This window comes from Schistocerca serialis, chromosome 4, assembly GCF_023864345.2.
Source record: "Schistocerca serialis cubense isolate TAMUIC-IGC-003099 chromosome 4, iqSchSeri2.2, whole genome shotgun sequence".
Taxonomy (NCBI): Eukaryota; Metazoa; Arthropoda; class Insecta; order Orthoptera; family Acrididae; genus Schistocerca; species Schistocerca serialis.
Genome location: NC_064641.1, coordinates 110,673,271 through 110,694,947, shown reverse-complemented (window position 1 = coordinate 110,694,947; position 21,677 = coordinate 110,673,271). Strand labels below are relative to the sequence as shown.

General features: G+C 41.5%; 1 protein-coding gene across 1 annotated transcript in view; it reads left to right on the top strand.

Moving 5' to 3' along the window:
• The window catches only part of LOC126473908 (aspartate aminotransferase, cytoplasmic-like), a 70,020-nt gene that overhangs the window by 14,655 nt on the left and 33,688 nt on the right, over window positions 1-21,677 (top strand). Inside the window, exon 2 of the mRNA XM_050101254.1 lies at window positions 18,948-19,129. Coding sequence (XP_049957211.1) covers window positions 18,948-19,129 — 182 coding nt within the window. The remainder of the gene's footprint in view (window positions 1-18,947; window positions 19,130-21,677) is intronic.

Sequence of the window (21,677 nt, the reverse complement as noted above, 5' to 3'; positions counted from 1 at the left end):
AAAGCCATCTGAAACTAATTAGACATGAATTCGCTGAATCCGAATATCTAGGCATCAGCTGTCTTAGGTATATATGTATTGGTCCGGGACAAATTTTCATGTGTCACTAATAGGTAGTACATCTATACTTACACAGGTTACGCCTAGATATTAGCAGTCAGGGAATTTATTTTGAACTATCATAAATCTGCTACGTGCTACAGATACTGAAAGCTCATTTACAGTCAAGTATGGAATAATATACTGGGGAAAAGCACTCGGTACTGTAAACAAAAATAAAAAAAACGAGATACCAGTCATATGCTACAGGAAAAGACAAAGTTCATGTCATCTTCTTTTCCTTACACTATAGATCCTCCACCTTCCATCCTTACTCTATAGTTCCTGCATCTTCCATCCTTACACAGGGGGTGGACAAAAATATGAAAAAACCAAAAGCACGACACGTTACCATGCCACAGACGGTGTAGGAAAACAGCTGGCATTCAAAACAGCTTCCAGTCCTATAGGAATGGATAAAAAACACAGGCCATGTAATTATGGTTTTCAAGGAAATCTCATAACATTCTTCCAGCAAAATAGTGGCAAGTTCCGGTAAGATGATGGAGGTAGATAGCGATCACGCAGCCACCTCACCAAAGGTGGATGGTGTGTTGGAGACCTTAGTTGTGCAGGGTGGGTCAGCGTTGTCTGATGGTTTTGAATCTATAGCACACTGTCACATTTTAAGATATACAATAAATGACAGATTACATCTTATACACTGAGCACCAAAGAAACAGGTATAGGCACACTATTCAAATACAGGCGCTGCAGTCATGGACTGTGCGGCTGGTCCCAGCGGAGGTTCAAGTCCTCCCTCGGGCATGGGTGTGTGTGTGTTTGTCCTTGGGATAATTTAGGTTAAGTAGTGTTAAGCTTAGGGACTAACGACCTTAGCAGTTAAGTCCCATAAGATTTCACACACATTTGAACATTTGGTATACAGACATATGTAAACAGGCAGAATACGCCGATGCGGTATATATAAGACAATTATAGATCAATTATTTTATCTTGGCGGTTCGCGCATGCCCGTCCAGACGCGGGAGATCGCTGCGTTGCCAGTTGCACGCGCCAAGAGAAGCAGCGCCATAGTATAGCTCGCAAACTTACGTTTAGGGGGGAGCGCGCAGTTTATGACGTTAAGCCACCACGGCCGCATTAACCCTTTCGCTGCTACAGAGACGTGTTCCCCGCATTCCGCGCTGTGCGCGATTTTGTCACCACTGCACTGCTCGCCTGTGCAGACACATGGTGTTTCGACTGCTTTGACACACTTTATCATTCGATTTCACAAAAACTATTTGGCCCAATAATTTGATTTTTACACATCTTCTTGACTGATACCTTCCACCCGTAAATGACTTAATTTTGTTTCGATGTTCAACGCAGTTACTGTGCAGCATAAGATGTAGTAAACCATTGCACGAAATTTTGAAGAGTTTGCAGAGGTAAACTTTCCGTATGGTCGATTTTAGTTGCCACTACAAATTTCAAAAAATTACATTCAAACGAATAAAATTCATGAACTAAGACACTTCGATGTTGTTTTTAAATAAAGAAAATACTAAGCTCCTAACAAGGTTTGTACTCAGAACCTTTCGCGTAGCAGCCAAACACTTTAACCATTACCCTTACGCAGCTCGTCATTCAATAGACCTTCCAAAGGACTTTAAAATAGCACGCAAAATACCGACAAACACTGTTGGTGTGACTATGAATTACTCACGTTTCGTCGAAGTACAATAGGAAAGAAACAATTACCGCTGTTCTTTATTGCGAAAAAGAGGTTAGTACGAATGATACAAACACCTTTCCTTGCTATCGCCTGAATTAGGAGGCTTATTGCTTGTTTGGTTTAATTAATTAATAGAATATGAAGCAATTGGTATAAAGAATGCTTTTTCCAAACTTTCCATAAAAGAAAGTCTGCTATCAAGACATTGCTTTTGTTCAGTTACTTTATTTATGACTGAACGTTTCTAAAACAAGACTCTTGTCCGTGCTCTGCACTGCAGTCGAACTCTGGCAACGTCGTTCTCTGTTCATTGGCTGACTGTATTTTGTGACGTCAGATGCGCAGAATGAACCTAAACTCGGCCGCCGTCGTAAATGACGCGCACTTTAGTGTCAAGCGCAGTTGTTAGACTGGTTACTGCTGCTACAATGGCACGTTATAAAGATTTAAGTGAGTTTGAACTAGGTCTTATTGTCGGCGTATGAGCGATGGGACACAACATCTCCGAGGTAGTGATGAAGTGGGGATTTTTCCCATACAGCCATTTCACGAGTGTATTATGAACATCAGGAATCCAACAAAACATCAAATCTCCGACATCGCTGCAGCTGGGAAAAGATTCTGCAAGAATGGGTCCAACGACAACTGAAGAGAATCGTTCAACGTGACAGAAGTGCAATCCTTTCACAAATTGCTACAGATTTCAATGCTAGCTCATCAACAAGTGTCAGCATGTGAACCATTCAACGAAACATCATCAATATGTGCTCTCGGAGCTGAAGACCCACTCGTGTACTTTTGTTGACTGCATGACACAAAGCTTTACGCCTTGCCTGGGCCCATCAACACCAACACTGACTGTTGATGACTGGAAACATGTTGCATGGTCGGACAAGTCTTGTTTCAAATTGTATCGAGCAGATGGACTTGTACGGGTATGGAGACAACCTCAGGAATCCATGGACTATGCATGTCAGCAGGAGACTGTTCAAGCTGGTGGATGCTCTGTAATGGTGTGGGGCGTGTGCAGTTGGAGCGATATGGAACCCCTGATACGTCGAGATACGACTCTAACAGGTGACATGTACTTAAGCACCCTGTCTGATCACCTGCATCCATTCATGTCCATTGTGCATTCTAACAGACTTGGCTAATTCCAGCAGGACAATTGCTACAGAGTGGCTCCAGGAACACTCTTCTGTGTTTAAACACTTGTGTTGGGCACCAAACTCCTCAGACATGAACATTATTGATTATATCTGGGATGCCTTGCAACGTGCTGTTCAGAAGAGATCTCCACCTCCTCCTACTCTTCAGGATTCATGGTGTCAGTTCCCTCCAGCACTTCAGACATTAGTTGTGTACATGCCGCATCATATTGTGACACTTCTGCATGCTCATACACAATATTAGGCAGGTGTACCAGTTTCTTTGGCTCTTCAGTGTGTGTTAATTTTGAAAGAAATTAATTACTTGTGTAAGATAATGTCCTTTAAGTACTGTCCCTGTTTTTGCCACACTTGTCAACTGTTTGTGCGAAGCTTGTCATCACAGTCTCCAACATGTTTGGGGTGTATGATGAATCTCTCACTCAGTGGTATGCTTTAACTGAAGCACAGTACATGGCATACTGGTGTACACTTTTCTTGAGGAAGCTCCACAAGAAGAGGTCACACAGAGTAAGGTCTGGAGAACGAGATGGCCAGTCAACATCTCACCTGTTAGATGTCACCTTCCCCAGAAACAGCTTCTTTATTTGAGACATACACACACGGGAAGTGTGAGCTATCGTACTGTCTTCCTGAAACCAAGCACTTCGACGACTTATGCCACGGCGATGAAGTTCCAGGACGAGAAATAACGTTCTGTGTTCACAGGGATGGCTCTCCCATTTTCTTTGAAGAAATGAGGCCCTAAGAAACCAAATTTCCATAATCCTTCCCGCAATGTTGCCCTGTCACAATATGGTGGGGGCTGGTGCAGCTGCGGAGGGTTGTTTGGAGACCAGTAACGGCAGTTTTGTTTATTAGTAATGCTGTTTAGGTAAAAATGAGCCTTACCTGATATTAAAATTACAATTCCAGGTTCTTCTACCAACATCTTTCTCATTACTTCAGCAAAACTCCTCATTCTCACAAAATCTTGAGGCTTCAACTCCTAAACAATCGCAGTTTTGTAGGGATGAAAATTTAGACGGTGTAAAATGCGTCAAACGGATGAGTTTGATAAGCCAAGAGACTGTGCATGTCGTTTCGCAGATCCGCCAGTGCTCTGCCAAATTGCACGATGCACAACTTCAATGTTTTCAGGCTGACGTGGCTGCGTTTGCACCTCAGAAACTGTTTCATGAAAGTTCTTAACCTATAGCAGAGTGCGATTGCAGGGTGGAATTGCACGATTATGTAGAACGTCTAATTGGAGATAGAACTTCCTCTGAGTGGTGGCCATACATTCTGCATGTTTAAAGAATGTCTCTACGATGCACGCATGGTGTCGTGCGGTCCACCTCTCCATTGTCACTAAACTGCTGCTGTCGGGAAGACAATGAGTCCAAGCAAGCTCTTCCACTTCTCTGACTCGAGCGCTACTGCTCAAGTCAAAGGTATTGGGTAATGCTGACTCACCCTTTAGAAGTCTACATTTTGGTTGTCCAGGAAATGTTTCACGTCGAAAATTACCACGTAGTCATTCTAGAAATGCCTGCCACGCAATGGTTTCTTCATCAAAGGGAAAAGTAAGAATTTGCTGGATGCCGTGTCAGGAGAATATGAGGTGAGGCAATATTTGATAACCCAAAGAAGCACAATGTATATGTTGTAAAGAACGAGCTTGTCGCGAAAAGAACCTCGTTCAACAATTTCCAGCTTAGACAGGCTATTGTAACATCGCCAGAGGATTTCGGTAGTTTACTTGAGTGACGTAGCATCACACCATAGCCCCAAAAACCCACAGCATCACCTTGGCTGATGATTGGTGGGTCTTCGACTTTAATAACACAATAGAAGCATATATTTCTGTTGTTGTCTGTTGTTATCATAGGCGCTTTAAAAATTTTAATGGAGTCCAATGATTCACCATTTCTTACACTTCATTCTACTTTCTAGTACACATATATTTTTGTAAATGTAATTACTTGTGCTTCAAAACCGAATGTGTTGAAGATTCTTGCCGTTTGTGGCTCAGATTTAGCAGCAATTGTAGAAATGGTTTCTCCTGTGTTGGGAAACAGTTTTATTGCTTTTGACGATTTACTATCACGTTTGTGTGGTTTTGCCTTAAGCTACAGTTGTAGTGGCTTATTTGATACGTTAAATAATGTAGGTATTAAATTGCACATAGGTTTCCTACATTCCACGTTCGCTGATATGGCTGAAAGAGTAGTGAACAAACCTCTGCTTTGTCGGGTAGAAATAAGACGTCTTTCTGTCAAATGTCGGGTCTTCTGGAGTTCGCTAATAGTGTTTTGTTATTAAAGGAAAACGTTGTTATTCAGTAAATGTTTGTATGTTACAAGAGAATTATAAAAAACTGTCCGGTAATGCGCGGTTTCGTATCTCCCAGAACCCTCAGGACACTAAAGAATCACGAAAGTGGTGTAATTTTTTACTTATTGTCGATTTATATGGCACTGCATATACGGTACTTCCTGTTGTAAGAGTTATGTTACATGTCAATATAAACGTTAATATTCGCACTCATCTTACATCGTATTCAGAAGTGTCGGTTGCAGACCGCTTGGGGCGCTGTTATCACTGGGGATAACGAAAACGAGGCGGAGTGTTGCGAGTATGTTATCCGTTCAAATCGCACAAAAAGTGAATTCCGCGCAACAGGTCGGACAGTGCCAGAGGCAGTCCTCTAAAGTCGGATTTTTAAATCGGACTCCGATATCACTAAACACATCTCAAAATCAAAATGATCCAAGCTTTTGCACAGTACGATATATAATTTTCCTGGACTAATATTCGAGCAAAATAGATCTTCCTGCAGGAACACTGATCTAAATCTAACGTCTCGCTCCATAGAGGGAAGTAAACGCCAACAAGAACTAGTGGCCATCATAACAGACGATTTTCAACCACTGTCAGTCGTTGAGGACACTCGTTTTCGACGTATTGTTGCACTGTTACCGGTACACCCAAATATTCGATACCAAATCGAAAAAAATTGCGCCACATGACTTAATAAAATTACCAGAAAGTGAAAGAGACTGCAACCTAGGAAGTGAAAGATTCCACCTGTGTTTCTTCAACAGCTGATATTTGGACCTCGCTGAACTCTGAGGCATACATGGCTGAAACTCGTCATTTAATTAACAGTAACTGCGGCCACACAGCTTATCCACAGTGGCAACATAAACATAAAACAGGTTGTTTGTTTTGCACACGCAGTGTTATTTAGTTGTGAAAAGTTCTTTGTACAACTACGGTGAACTCTCTATTATGCGGTAAAAAGCCAGAAAAATGGTCAGTTATTTCAAAACAAGCTACAATGCTAGTGAAAAACTTCATGAGTTCCAGTATCTAATGAAAAAACCCGTAGGTAAATTAATTCAGGAATCGTAAGTCCGATTGTACGGTATGTTTAATATGGTACAACGCCTACTGGAGCAAAATGAATGCATTGCAGCCTGTTTATCATAATTGCATTCAGGTGTTCTGAGACTGACAGCTGACATTGGCGAATGCATAAGTGTTTAAGGGCAGACTCCGCAACTGACGCACGAAGGGCTTGCGTTGCTAAAAAAAGAAGACTAATGTATACCAGTGACTGCATGCTGGGCCCTATTTTGATTGTACATGAGGTTGGCTTCTTCCTACCCATCGGTAAGGCGGCCTGAAGATGGCGAAGTGAAACGCCAAAACCAGTCGCTAAAATAAAATTGAAAATATAAACGGCTGAAGGTGTTTTTGATTTGACATTTATAGTGAACAGCAGAAGTCCTGCAGCCATCCTGTGTAGATATGGACTTTTTACAGAGAACTACGATTGATGGTGGCTGGCCCCTGCCATTAAACTCAGTGAAACATCCATCACTCACAAAGTAATTTTAATTGGACTATAAATGCAGAGATATTTTCTGATGATCAGTGCCTGATGTAAACGTTGATAGCGGATGTTAAAAAGATCTGATAACGTTAGACTTCACCTGTAATCGTCAGACTGCGGCACGTGGCACAAATCAAGTATTCATGTGGCCCATAATTCTCGAACAAAATTTACGATATTAGCCATTCAGCACTAACAGAAGAATCCAAAAAATCAACTAATGATAAGAGCTTTCTAAGAGTGTAGTTTTTCTGCTGAGTAACAAACAAAAATAACTACAAAGACACAATGTAACATTTTAAGATGTGATTAATCTTACTTGATGATGGTGAATTTAGCCATGAGCTAAGAAAAGTTGGCTGCCTACCCCAGGGACAGATGAGTATGTAGCAAGGCCACTCCAGGGATATAGGACATTAGAGGGGAATGTTTTCTATTATTTGTCTTTCAGTACAAATAACTCAATGGGCACGTGTAAATTGTACTGACTGACATGATCCAGCAAGACTTGACACTCTCCGGCAGCAAATCGAGGAAACTCGGGCAGCAGCAGAGGCTCACGACAGATGGCAGACCATTGGCCAATGTGATGCGCATGGCAAGGTCAACAAGCAGTCTCTGACATGATGTTGGTATTGTTTACGTTTTGAACAGGCAAGAAACTACACATCCCCTTGCAGTTACCCAAATGTTAACAGCAACCGACCTTTCGCTATGAGACGATGTTTCTATCCACCAATGGTTACAAAACAGGAGTATGCAACTTGTAAAGAGACCCAATGCTTCTGCTTTTAATTATGACTGTTCCTACGTTGAATTTACATATAACATACACAGGTGGAAATGGAAGGTGTTACACTATGAACCCTTGACCTAGTGCTGCCAAACTGGTACTGCAGTATTTACATGCTTGTGTGGTATGTTGATTCCAATTTCATACTTTGGTGAACTTATTTTCTCTACAGGGAAATCATTTCCTCTAAATAAAGAAATTTGAGACTACATGATGACTCTTAGGCGTGTGTAACATCATTGGAACTTTTCAGATGGAGATAACAAAAGAGCATGCCAAGAGAGTGTTAACATGCAGCTTATTAACATCTTTCAAAGTTTGAGAAAATCTGAATCAATGACATGATGGGCATGGGAGCATCATACCAACACCCTGCATAGACAGTAGACTCTAGCACAATGTCTGTACAAGTGAAGAGTGATGGGGAGTTGAGCTCAGGTTGGCTCCCCCAATGGGGGAGGGGGCCAAACAGCAAGGGCATCAGTCCCATCAAATTAGGGAAGGAAGTTGGCTATGGCCTTTCAAAGAAACCATCCCAGCATTTGCCTGAAGTGATTTAGAGAAATCACAGAAAACCTAAATCAGGATGGCTGGAAGTTGGTTTGACCCGTCATCCTCCCAAATGCGAGTCCAGTGTGCTAACCACTGTGCCATCCCGCTCAGTGATGAGCTCAGGACAAGAAGAGTGGGCACATGTCCTTCCAGAAGGACTACACCATGACAGGATTGTACACTTCATTGACTGGCTTTGACGAATAGATGGATGATAATAGTTGAGATCAGAATGTCACAATCAGTTAGAAAGTACTAAAAGCTGTGATGAGACATCAGGCTGCCATGCATTATTTACTGTGAACACTGTACCACAGACAATAGAGATTTTCATGCTGTAGAGCCAGAGGCAGCTGGGACATTGAGTGATGTTCTGTGGTATTCAGCGATGAGTCTCACTTCTGTTTGTGGCCATCAGATAGATATCAATGTGTCCTTAGATGACCAGGTTCAACCTCAAAAGAAATAACAATTCTCGAGACCCATACCTCTCCAATTATTGGAATCACAGTGTGGGGAGCTACTGGATATGACAAAAGGACTGATCTGGTAATTGTTTTAGGGAGAGACAATGCCTGCAAGTCTGTGACATGAATGGTAAACCGCGTTGTCACACCTTTAATGACCAGGATGCCAAATGGCATATTCCTGCAGTATAATGCAAGCCTTCTATAAGCAGTCTTCCTTTAACAACACAGCACGTGTTTCAGGCATGGCAAGAGATACCTCACACTGACATTTGGATGCTATTTGCCCCTATACCACAACAAATACAAGAGTGCAATTGTTCTCAAGAGCGTTACACCTCATACTGATATTGGTGATGGTCACCAGTACTATATGGAATGGAAGTTCAATAATCTAATACCAATTGTGTGCGGCGCCTCTTCACAAAGATTGATAAATATTGGATTAGTGTTTCACAGTGTATGTCTTTCTTTATCTTTCAGGAAAGAACAGCCACAACATTCATCATGTGTTTGTAAGGTCACAGTGAAAGTGACAAAGAAATGCTCAACAAACTGCAGTGGAAAAAGTTACAAGATAAACCTCTTGCATCATGAAAAGCTTCACTCAAAAAATTTTAAGATCCGATGCTGCAAAACAAGTCAAGAATCAGACATTTTCTCCAACATAAATCTTGCATAATGAGCAAAATGCAAAAAATTAAATAAATTTGGAGGTTAGACAGAACATTATCATCTGTCTTCCTTCCTGCATATCATCTACGAATGGAATAGGGAGTATTAGAAATGAAATGGTACTGGTACACTACGTACTGTCTGCCACACATCTTATGTTAGCCTATGGAGTATAGATGTAGGTGTAGATTTGGTGCCCATATTTTCATAGGAAATGATTTCTCTTATGTTACCAGAAAAGACAGATCCTCAAGTGTCATATGTTGTGGGTACAATGGCAGTGATCGAGCGGTATGGGAGTAGAGTCCCTTCGATGAGGCTTGAGGGTATAGAAGATGATGTTGTACTTGGACACACAACACAAACAAGAATGTTAGTACAACTTTATTAGACTGTGACATGCATGTCAATCACCATAACATACACTGAACACAATAAGATAAGGCAAATGTATGTAACCAGTAATAGCATAATAACTGGGCATGAGCATAGCGCAGCAGGGTTTGCAAAATGATTTAGATAAGATATCTGTATGGTGCGAAAAGTGGCAATTGACCCTGAATAAGGAAAAGGGTGGAGTTATTCACATGAGTACTAAAAGAAATCAGGTAAATTTTGATTACATGATAAGTCACACAAATCTGATGGCTGTAAATTCAACCACATACTTAGGGATTACAATTACAAATAACCTAAATTACAACGCTCACATAGATAATATTGTGGGTAGAGCAAACCAAAGACTGTGATTCATTGGCAGAACACTTAGAAGATGCAACAGCTCTACCACAGAGACTGCTTACACCACGCTTGTCCGCCCTATTCTGGAGTATTGCTGTGCAGTGTGGGATCCACATCAGGTGGGACTGACGGATGACATCGAAAAAGTACAGAGAAGGGCAGCTCATTTTGTATTATTGTGAAATAGGGGAGATAATGTCACAGACATGATGCGTGAATTGGAGTGGCAATCATTAAAACAAAGGCATTTTTCATTATGACGGGATCTTCTCATGAAATTTCAATCACCAGTTTTCTCCTCCGACTGTGAAAACATTCTGTTGCCACCCACCTACATAGGGAGAAATGATCATCAAGATAAAATAAGAGAAATCAGGGCTCGCTCAGAAAAATTTAAGTGCTTTCCCATGTGCTGTTTGAGAGTGGAACAGTACAGAGACAGCTTGAAGGTGGTTCATTGAACCCTCTGCCAGGCACTTCATTGTGAATAGCAGAGTAATCACGTAGATGTAGATGTAGAAATGGGGACTTGACTGTGGTGGGCTATATCAGAATTTCACAGTATTGCTCCTTCACAGTGCACTCTCGCATATGACAACACACTTCTTATGCACACGGCTTTCAAGTATGCACAAATTACTTCATTCCTCTTCCCTTGCGGAACCGTTCAAATTCACAAGATGTCCATGGTGTCTTCCTCTGTGAGGCTCTGACTGAGATGACATGCTGATACTGGGGCATATGGTCGAAGTACTTGGGGTGCGGGCAGTGTCACAGTCCACCTTATAGTGTCAACCCCAACAGTAGGGTGGATAGTGTCTGCACAAGGTCTATGTCCATATCAGATCCAGGACCTGGTGGTGGTTCCCTCACATCTGGTGGCCGAGACAGAGGAGATGGCTCCAGTATGAATGATGGTTGCGTTGCTAGTGGAAGTAGTACTGGAGAAGCTATGCGAGGTTTGCCCACCAGTGACGGGGGACCCTCATATGTCATGGCAGAGACCCAGCTGCATCAGGTGATCCATCGAGCGATGCACTCTGGTGTGGTGACATGTGTCCCAGACAGTTTTATTCGGTCATCCACACACAGGCGCAGTTGGTCATGATGACATGCACAGAGGCCCTCCATACGGATGTCACAGAGATGGTGGCTGCAGCATCAGGAGATGATAGCAGCAATCCATTTTGGATGACGGTCAAACCCACGTGCTCAGACAGCCACCCCATGCCAGAAATGGGACGACGGCTGCACAGGTTGGCATCCCTGACCAGGCCACAGGAGATGCAGGAGTATCCGGTGTTGGTGCCTCTTGAGCAGTTCAGCAGGGCTGTTGTCACCGAACGGTGTGAACCAATAGGAAGGCCGAAATTGGTTGAAGGCAATGTCAGATGGGAACCAAGTCACATAATTTTTCATTTGTGGTTTGAATGTTGAAACTAATCTTTCGGCCTCATTGTTGGACTCCAGGTGGAAGGGCAGGGCAAAATGTGGCGCATTCAATGGACGTTACAAAAGGAGGCAAACTCCTGCAAAACAAACTGAGGGCCGTTATTGGAGACCAACGTTGCCAGAAGTCCTTTGATGAAAAAGATTTTTGACAGGGCTGCCACAGCGGCAGAGGCCAAAGTTGATGGACAATGAAAAACATATGGGAACAGAAAGAATGCATCAATTACTCTTAGCCAGTATGCATTACGGAAATGGTCAGTGAAATCGATGTGGAGATGGTCCCAGGCCTGCGAAGGTTGTAGCCACGGACACAATGTTGCCTGCAGGGCAGCCTGCTTCGATGTGCATTTAGAACATGCCATAACCAAACAAGTGATGTCACCATCCAAACCAGGCCAAAAAACATGACGATGGGCTAACGCCTTGGTGCATGATACCCCCTCAGTGATGAATATGCAGCAATTGCAGGATCTCTGAATGAAGAGCTGAGGGAACCACTATTCAAGGAGCTGAATAGGTCATATCCAGAACATCATCAATGACAGAGAAATGATGCCAAAACTCATAGCAGTTACAGAGGGGGTCAGAAGTCCACATGGACATGCCTCAGGCAAGCCATGTTGTACGCTATACATCACTTTCTTTAAAATTGGGTTGATAGCACTAACTTGTGTGACCGGAGTGCTAGTGATTGGAAAACCATCAACTGTTTGTTGAACGCACTCATTGATGTGGACACAGAGTAACTCCTCCTGTTCAAAAACTATGTCCAGACTGGTCAGAAGATGGGGGTAGCCCATTCGCTGGATGCAATTGGTTGGACAACCCTGGAGGCCATGAGGCAGTTGAGCTCTGCGTTGACTTGGTCATGGAGCGCCAACGGCACTGGGCGAGTCCAAAAGAAATGGGGTCTGGCCAAAGGCTTCATGGTGATGTGGCCTTTGAAATTATTAGCACAACCCAAACCCATGGAAAATTCAGAGCATAAAGAATCGAGCTGTGTGTAAGGCACTTGATTAGAGATGAGATTAACTTCATCAGAAATAGTAAACCCAAAAAGGCTAAAGGTGTCCAAAGCATACAAATTTTAAGTGCATGCAGCAGATGAACCACAGATTTGTTGGTGACTGGGGCCAAGAAACTACCTAATATCAGAATATTTTGTTTATTTTAAGTGACTAATGTACATGACACTGGCACTAAAGGGGGAGAACCCAAGTCCACGTACGTTAGCAAGTTGAGTAATGACACAGCAGCACCAGTGATGAATTGTATGTGCAAAACCTTCTGATAAACCTTCACATCAATAAAAAGCTTATTCAGTGCAATGGAGACTGACTGCTGATACGCAACTGACATCCATGGTCAGCATCTGCAAGAAGCTGTTGGAATTTTGCATTACAAACAGGAGCAATTTAGCCCATTTTGTTGTACTTGCAGCAAATGGCCCACCGCTGGGGCCTATCATGAGTGGCAAAACATGATGGGCAAGAGGGAAGTGAGGAGTGCTTGTGGTGTTGTTCATTACCAGGCTTGCTGTGCTGCCACTGTGGCCATGGCTGCCATAATGAGGTGGGCCAGCCACCATGACATTTTGCTTGCATGTGAACCACTGCCACCATATTGTCCCCCTGTGAATCATCCCACAAATGGGGAGGTGGATGGAGTTGAACTTCTGCAACCTCACACGATGATTCAATTTTAGTACCTGCAGCCCTCAAAACCTCAAACGATTGTGTAATAGTCAGAACATCATAGAGGGAGGGGTTTTCACACTGAAGGGCCTACTCACGAACCTCACGGTCGGGGGCCAACCGAATGATTGCAACATGAACTTGGTTGGAATATGACTCCTTATGTATGTCAGTGGCAAACTAACAACAATGACCTAAACCATGAAGCCCAGCTACCCAAGTCTTATAGGAATGTTCTGGTTTCTTGTAACACACAGAACTCAACTCGAGGGGCAATGATGTGTGTCCGTTTACAGTAATATTTCAAAAGAAGGTCACACATGTTATCAAAAAAGAGTGAAGATGGATCCTGTAGGGAGGGGGGAGGGAGGGGGGGGGGGGCAGTTGGCAATGGAGTTGATACATGGGAGGTGATAACCAAGGAAAAAAAGAAAGCATGGCATAAACTAACTTCAGTCAATCCAAACACATGACAATGCTGGTACAAATGTTTTTCATAGGCTTTCCATTCTTTGACGGACTCAATGTAAGCTGGAAATAGCAGTGTAGCAGCAGGCAAAACAGGATGTGCGGCAGGTGATGTAGATTGAAATGGACCGGGAAAAGCCAAAACAGAGGCAAGCATTTGCAGTACCTGGATTTGGTTGTGTTGTGCTGTGGCGAACACCCCCTGCTGTTGACTGAGATGCTGCAATAAGAATCCCTTGCTGATCAACCAGATGGTGTAAAAACTCATCAGTGTCACCATCAGACATCATAACTCAATGGGGGACCAACCAAAGACTGAAAACTGCGTGGAGGACAATCTCTCACTCATTGTCACTTGTGTTGTACTTGGACACAAAACACAACCAAGAATGTTAGTACAACTTTATTAGACTGTGGTATGTACACCAATCAGCATAACATACACTGAACACAATAAGATAAGGCAATGTATGTAAGCAGCAATAACATGACACACAAGTGCACGGATAGCACGGCAGGGTTTAAATAGGCCTTCGCCCATGGCAGGTTCTGTCAAAAGTTCACAGTATTGATCTTTCATGGCACACTACTAACACACTGCTAGCAGTGACACACACTGCTAATGCGCATGGTTTTCAAGTGCACGTCAAGCAGTTTTATTCACTCACTACTTAATTTATTGTCATTTTTTGTACAAGTCTTGCAGCAGAACCACATTACTTTACTAGAACATCTGATGTTTACAACAAATCTATGTTAGCACACTGTAACTAACAATTATATAGGAAGGTACACCCTTTTAAAAGTTTACGATTATTTTGTAAGCTACTGCTTTTCCTGATACAAGGATGCTGATGATATTAGTAGGAAATTAGTCTGCATGATCTTTTAAATACAGTTTTTAATGGGTAATTGGGTTCTATTTAATGTTGTAGTGGTGTTACATGTTATTGTAAAATGTATAAAAATGTAGCAGCAAGAAATAAATAATCTCTCACTATTCTTATTTATGTGCTGCTGATCCCAACTATAATGAGTTTCAATAGTTCTTTATTTGAGATTAAAATGTATGCAGCAAATAATTAATATATCACACCACAACCTCTATCCATAACAACACTGGTGTCATAAATATTCTTATTTAAAAGTCACTGATAAATTGTTCTGGGAAAAATTAATCTTACGCACCAGCCATAAAATTATTTCATTTATGTAAAGTCTAAGATTGTTCTACTGAATGTTATTTTCATTTTTACAATATAAAAATAATAAATTCCTGTGGGTTCTTGTCCTTGGAGTTCAAATATTGTAATGTATTGGAACATATAGAAATTATAGATAAGTAAGTACCCATTGTGTGTTGTGTCCTTTGCAAAGACATCCATATGACCATTTTGTTTGATGCCTTAGTGTGATGAAACTCCGGAGAAAGCTCACCCAGGTTCCACATTGCTGCAGCTCAACTACCTTCTCCGTAATAATCATAAGAACCATGGTGTTGTCCCTGCCTGTTGCTGGGGCACTGAAAGCCAATTCTACTCTTAATATTGTGTATCCCATCTTGATGGCGGTAGAGGCTGCACAATGGTCGCTGCCTCTATGGTAAACACTACTGTGTTCTGCGACATGGAGTATTGCCATTCTGCTTAGAGGTCAGGACAGAAGAAGGATTGCCCACATTTTCTTGATCAGCTATTTATTGACTTGTTACTAATACATCTGGTCAATGTATGTACACAGAGCAAATCCCCCTTTTATCTATTTTTGAATAATAAAGGTTCACCCAAGTTTGTAGCAAAACAGACAAGTGAAAGATCCTAAACTAACATGCACAATCTATCCTCTATGTATAGGAATGGATATTTAATGACTGCTTTGAAATGATAAAAGTTGCTCATAGTGAACAAGTTTAAGGGGCCCCATCAATGTCTCTCAGTTCAACATCACTCATCCTGCTTAGCCACATGTCAGTTTCTTTCATCGATTTCACATTAAGAATAATTCAAATGAGTGTTTAAGACTACTTCTGATATACAACCTTCACACAAGGTCACCTATAAATAGAAAAATCTCCTACCCACTACTAATGGGTCACTACTCAGTCTTTAAACTGTTCATAGATCATTAGTCTTCTCAATGAGCTTTACAAAATGATTTTCCACTCATACTCAATCACATCATGGCTTAAATGGTCCTTTTTATCACTTTTAAGAAATTTATACTTCAAAAGTAATTGTCCGCCTGCACTTTTGGGCTGCAACCTCACCTCACCGTCACCCTTGATGACTAGCCCCTGACTGACTCATTCCAGTGTCTCAGACTCATGCACAGTCTACCTGAGATTTCCTGACTGTTACTGAAAAACAAAACTAACTTACAGAACATAAATGATATTGCAGCCACAGGAAAAAACTGCTAATTTTCATATTTAGTAATAGTACTGATAATGGTGCTCTTAAAGAACATTTTCATTCTCAGTGCTGGTTTCCAAAAGGGTGCCTGCCTCAGTTTCCTGCTCCTTACTGGGCTGTATGCTTTGCCTGTTTTGAATGAAACATTCTCTACCTGCTCTGGCTGCACTGTGGATACAGAGGCGTGCACACATTGGCTGCTTGGCAATCTTTGTCAAACGATTTTAAAGAGACTATTTGGGAAAAACCGTTATTCTCTCACATCTAATAGCCCTATTCACCAGCTTCATGATGAACTGCCAATCAGCTTGTCAGTGGTCATACTTATTGTGAAATTTTAGCAATAAGGATAGCACTGCATGAAATTCAAATTGTTTGCAATGAAAACTATGGGTTGCTATGAGTTTGTATTTGGTGCATGTTACATCAGGCATTGTTGCATATGAAATGTAGCATAACACATTCAATTTTTTTAAACTTGAGACAGGGTCTATATCTATTTTTATGGCATGGCAAACTGTACAGAGAAAGTGAAATACTCATATCTCTCATAACTCATAAACTGTTGGTTGTGAAAGCTTGAATTTTGTGTGTATGTTTGTGTGTCTATCAACCTGCTAGCACTTTCGTTTGGTAATTCACATCATCTTTGTTTTTAGATATAACTCATAAACTGTTTGAGATACTGAAACAAATTTTTTGCGAATAGTAACATACACAGCAGGGAGCAGTTTGCCATGTAGTTAACATACAAAAGTCACCTACTGCAATATATGGGCAACAACAGATTTTTCAATTAAATATTGTAATTATTTTAAGAGTCATTGGTAACTGGTGAAGTGAGAATTAGTATGGGTTTGTAAAAAAGTAAGTTAAAGACTCAAATATCTGTTATACTGAGCTTCAGCTTTTCATATGTTATGGACCTGACTTGTCCTCAGTTGTTTGTTTAATAATAGACTGTTTCAGGAACCTGCCATATCTAGCATTAGCATGTTAGTGAGGTGAAATTGTGTAAATACCATTGTATTTGGCAACAGAAGCTAATTTTAACACGACAACAACAGAAAGGGAGAAAGGCTTGCAAGTAAGATGAAAATAAATCTCTCCTGTTGCAGTTTCAGCATAATCCTGTAACTAATTGTGGATTTTAACAATAAATGATTGACTTGTCCAGTTATTGATTTTACTGGCATAATCTGTTAATACGATCATATGCAGACTCGCAAGCTGTAGTTTAAAAGTTCTGTGAGAAAGGCATTTGTGTGAAGGCTTCAGCTGTAGAGCTACAACTCTCCTACCATTCTGTCCCCTCCACAAGGGAGCCCCCACCCCTACCATTTCCCTCCTCTTCTGCATCAGCTGCACAGCTAGGGGCCACATGATTTTGTAAGCACTCCACATGGGGTTGCTATTCAGCAGCATGCTTTTTGTTTTTTCAAACAACCAGTAAAACTGGAACGAGATATTCACTGTGCAGCGGAGTGTGCACTGATATGAAACTTCCTGGCAGATTAAAACTGCAGAGCACTTGCCCGTGAAAGGCAAAGGTCCCGAGTTCGAGTCTCAGTCCGGCACACAGTTTTAATCTGCCAGGAAGTTTCAAACAGTAAAACTGGTCCACTGAAGCTTAAGTTAATGGGGGCTTCCTATTTCTACATCACCATAATGTTCATGATGACACAGTGGTATTACCATGTATGGTAGCTATATGACTGTCTCAATATAATCACTGACAAAAAAAATACAAGCCTTTCCCATCCCTGGAACACTATCGCCCTACTGAGTATGTGATGTGTCCGTGATGATCCTTCTCAGATGACTCAGTCAGTAAAGGCTGCTCTACAGCACTTATGAAAAGTGTGATATGGAATCTTAAGCCCAGGTAAATGTCTTCTCACCCATTACTGTTGTTGGTGTTCATCTTATAACATCTTTTCAAGGCACTATCCATTCCTTTAACCTGCTCTTCCAATGCTTGACTGCCCTCTGACAGAATTAAAATTTCACTGATAAACCTGAAAGTTTCTCTAAGTCTACAAAAGCCCTACACACAGGGCTACCTTTCTTTAAGCTCTCTCCTAAAATGTATCTTAGGGTCAGTATTACTTCCTGTGTTCCTATGTTTCTCTGGAACCTAAACTGAGCTTCCTCAAGGCTGGCTTCTACCAGTTTTCCACTATTCTGTAAATAATTCTTGGCAATATTTCACATTCATAATTTATTAAACTCATAGTTCGGTAATATACCAATATACATACTTGTCAGCACCTGGCTTCATTATAATTGGAATTACTATATTATTCTTTAAATGTGAGGGTGTTTTGCCTTCCTCATGTATCTTCCACACAAGACTGTTAAAGTATCCAAAATAAATTCATACTGCTGTAAAAATATGCAAAATAAATCAGCATATTATCAAATAAACACAATGCCAAAAAAACATTCCAAACCAAGTTTCTTGATTAATTTATCTGTGTTGTAGTTTGTTATATGGCTGATATGCTGGATTTTTATGCAAAGTCTTTCATGTAATGTATCATTAATATCACATAGCAGATCCAAAATACACACTAAAATATACAATGTAGAGACCACTGATGAAAAAAAAAGAAAAAAAGAAAAAAAAAAAAAAAACTGGAAGGATATTTCGTGTTCTATCATAAGTGTGCACTTACATTATATTCCTTGAATATATGAAAACTTTGTGGGGTGTGGTATGTACTCTCAATCTTCACTGTGGATACTGCTACATATGGTATTAAATGATATTCCAATATGAACACATGTAAATAGATACATGCAAATAAGACCAAGTTACATACTCCATTATTTCCAAATATAACAGAATTTATTAATGTTTAGCCTACAGGACCAATGAAGGCAAGCCATGGGTGTTACCAGTGGTAAAAAGAACTGAACAAAAAGTCGTGACTGACGAAAACCTGAACCACGAATATCTGATGATTCTTGGGATGGATTCACTCGGCTCTGCTGCCACTAAACTCCTGCTGGGAGAAAAATCGAGGGCTGTTCTTGAAAATCGGGTATGGAAATATTATCTACAGTAAAATTTTATATTTGTAGTGTGAAACACGTAATATTACATTAGACAATGGAAAATACAGAATGGAATGTAACAAAATAATCAAAAGATAAAAAAGTCTACTCACCAAGTGACACCAGAATACACTCATAAAAGACTGTTGTAATTGGCAAGCTTTCAGAGCCAGTGGCTTATTCTTCAGGAAGAAGGGTTGAAGTAGAAGGAAGAAGGATGAAGGAAAAGGACTGGAGAGGTCTAGGAAAAAGGGCATGATATGGTCCTAGTCAAGTCTGGATTAAGTAGGCGTGGGAGGGCTAGGCCAAGTTCCGGGGGATTGAGCAATGCAGGCTCCGACAGAGATAGCGAGTGGTGCACCTCAGAATAGGCAACTCTCTCAACCCAAATACGCTCCCAAGGTACAGGGTACAGGATCACGGTTGGGTGCGGAACATCGGAAACCAATGTCAGTGCTACAATGATTATAAATACAAACATTTGTTGTCTTCCCAAACCTTAAGTCAGAAGAATGTATATAAAAGGATATACCAAAATAAAGATTTAAACAGTATAAAACTAGAAAAATGTAATCAACCAAGCAACAAGCCCAGAATACTACAGCTGATGGCCATAAGCTACCAGGTAAACCTGCTGCTGTACAATGTACAATATATAAGGAAAGAGAAATCTTACCACAAGAAGCCAGGAACTCGATAATACAAACTGCAGAACATCATGTCTCCAGGCACATTGCCTCACTGCCCTTCTGGATGAGATGCAACACAAACCACGATGAGGCATGGCTTCCTACCTCAAAACAGTTCACCATATGATACAATCCCACTCATGAAACTCGGCCGTCCACATGGGCCACCTACCACAAAATACCCATATGCTAGTATGTCCTCTCTCTCTGAAAGCCACCAGTGACCCCCTGCTATACATTGTGACCCCCTCTGGCTATGCACCAGAGGAAAGAGAGCATGGCTCAGAGGAGATTTCAGGAAAGTCATCCAGAACTGCGGGTCAGGCAGACTTACCCTACAGGAGTCTTTCCTTCTCATCCCATAATGGTAAGTCTCCCCTGCCTTGCGGTTCTGGGTGACTTTCCCAAAATCTACCCTTTTTCCTAGACCTCTTCAGTCTTTTCCTTCACCCTTCTTCCTTCCCCTTCAACCCTTCTGCCTGAAGAAGAAGCCACTGACTCCAAACAATTGCCAATTACAACAGTCTTTTATATCTGTGTTCTGCCGCTGCTTGGTGAGTAGATTTTTTTATACATCTAATTAAATAATTTTGTTAATAATTGATTGTTTTCACTGTAATATAATGAAAAGGATAGACTGCTACTCACCATATAGTGGAGATGCTGAGTCGCAGAAAGGCACAATAAAAAGACTGTCACACAATTATCTGGAGCCAGCCAGCTGCCGGAGACTGTGGTCATGTGTGTGTGAGTTGCATTTGCATGAGTGTGTGCGTGTTTGTATGTTGTCTAATTCCAACAAAGGCCTTGTTGGCCAAGAGCTAAATGTGTGACAGTCTTTTTATTGTGCCTTTCTGCAGCTCAGCTATATGGTGAGTAGCAACTACCCTTTTGATTATATTGTTAATATTATATTAGACTGGTTAAAATGTATTTTTAGTGGATGTTCTTCTAAGTATTTAAATAAATTTAATGTTATTACTTAGTATCCACAACAGGAAGGTGGAGAGGGGGGAAGGGAGAGAGGGTGGGAGGAACAGGGAGTGATAAAGAAGAGGTATCAGGAAAGGAAAGACAGGTGGAAGTCATGGCAGACGGGATGCAAACTGTTGCATTGAGGGTATTGGGACAGTAGGTTACCGTAGGTTGAGGCCAGGAGAATTTTGGGAGTGGAGAACACGTTGTAAGGATAACTCCCATCTGCACAGTTCAGAAAAGCTGGTGGAAGATGGGAGGATCCATATGGCTTGCATATTGAAGCAGCTATTGAACTAAATTTTGTTATGCTCACCTGCATGTTGTGACACCATTTGGTATACACTTTGCTCTTGGCCACAGTTTGGCAGTGGCCATTCGTCCTGATGAACATCTGGTTGGCAGTCACAACAATACAAAAATCTGTGCAGCTGCACCAGAACTGGCATGTGACATGGATGCTTTCACAAGTAGTCTGGCCTTTGATGGGGCTGGATAAACCTGTGATAGGACTGATATAGAAAGTGCGGGCTATCTGGACTGGACAGGTCTTGCACCTTGGTCTTCCACAGCGATATTTTCCCTGTGGCGAGGGGTTGGGATTGGGAGTGGGATGGGGATGGACTAGGATGCTGTGGAAGTCAGGTGAGCAATAGAACACCACTTTAGGAGAGGTGGGAAGGATCTTGGGTAGGATGTCTCTCATTTCAGGGCATGATAATAGACAATCAGAGCCCTGGTGGAGGATGTGGTTCAGTCATTCCAGTCCAGGGTGCTACTGGGTGGCAAAGGAGACACTCCTTTGTTGATGGTTCTTGGGGGTGGTGGGAGGATTGTGGGTGTGAGATGGAATGGCACAGGAAATATGTTT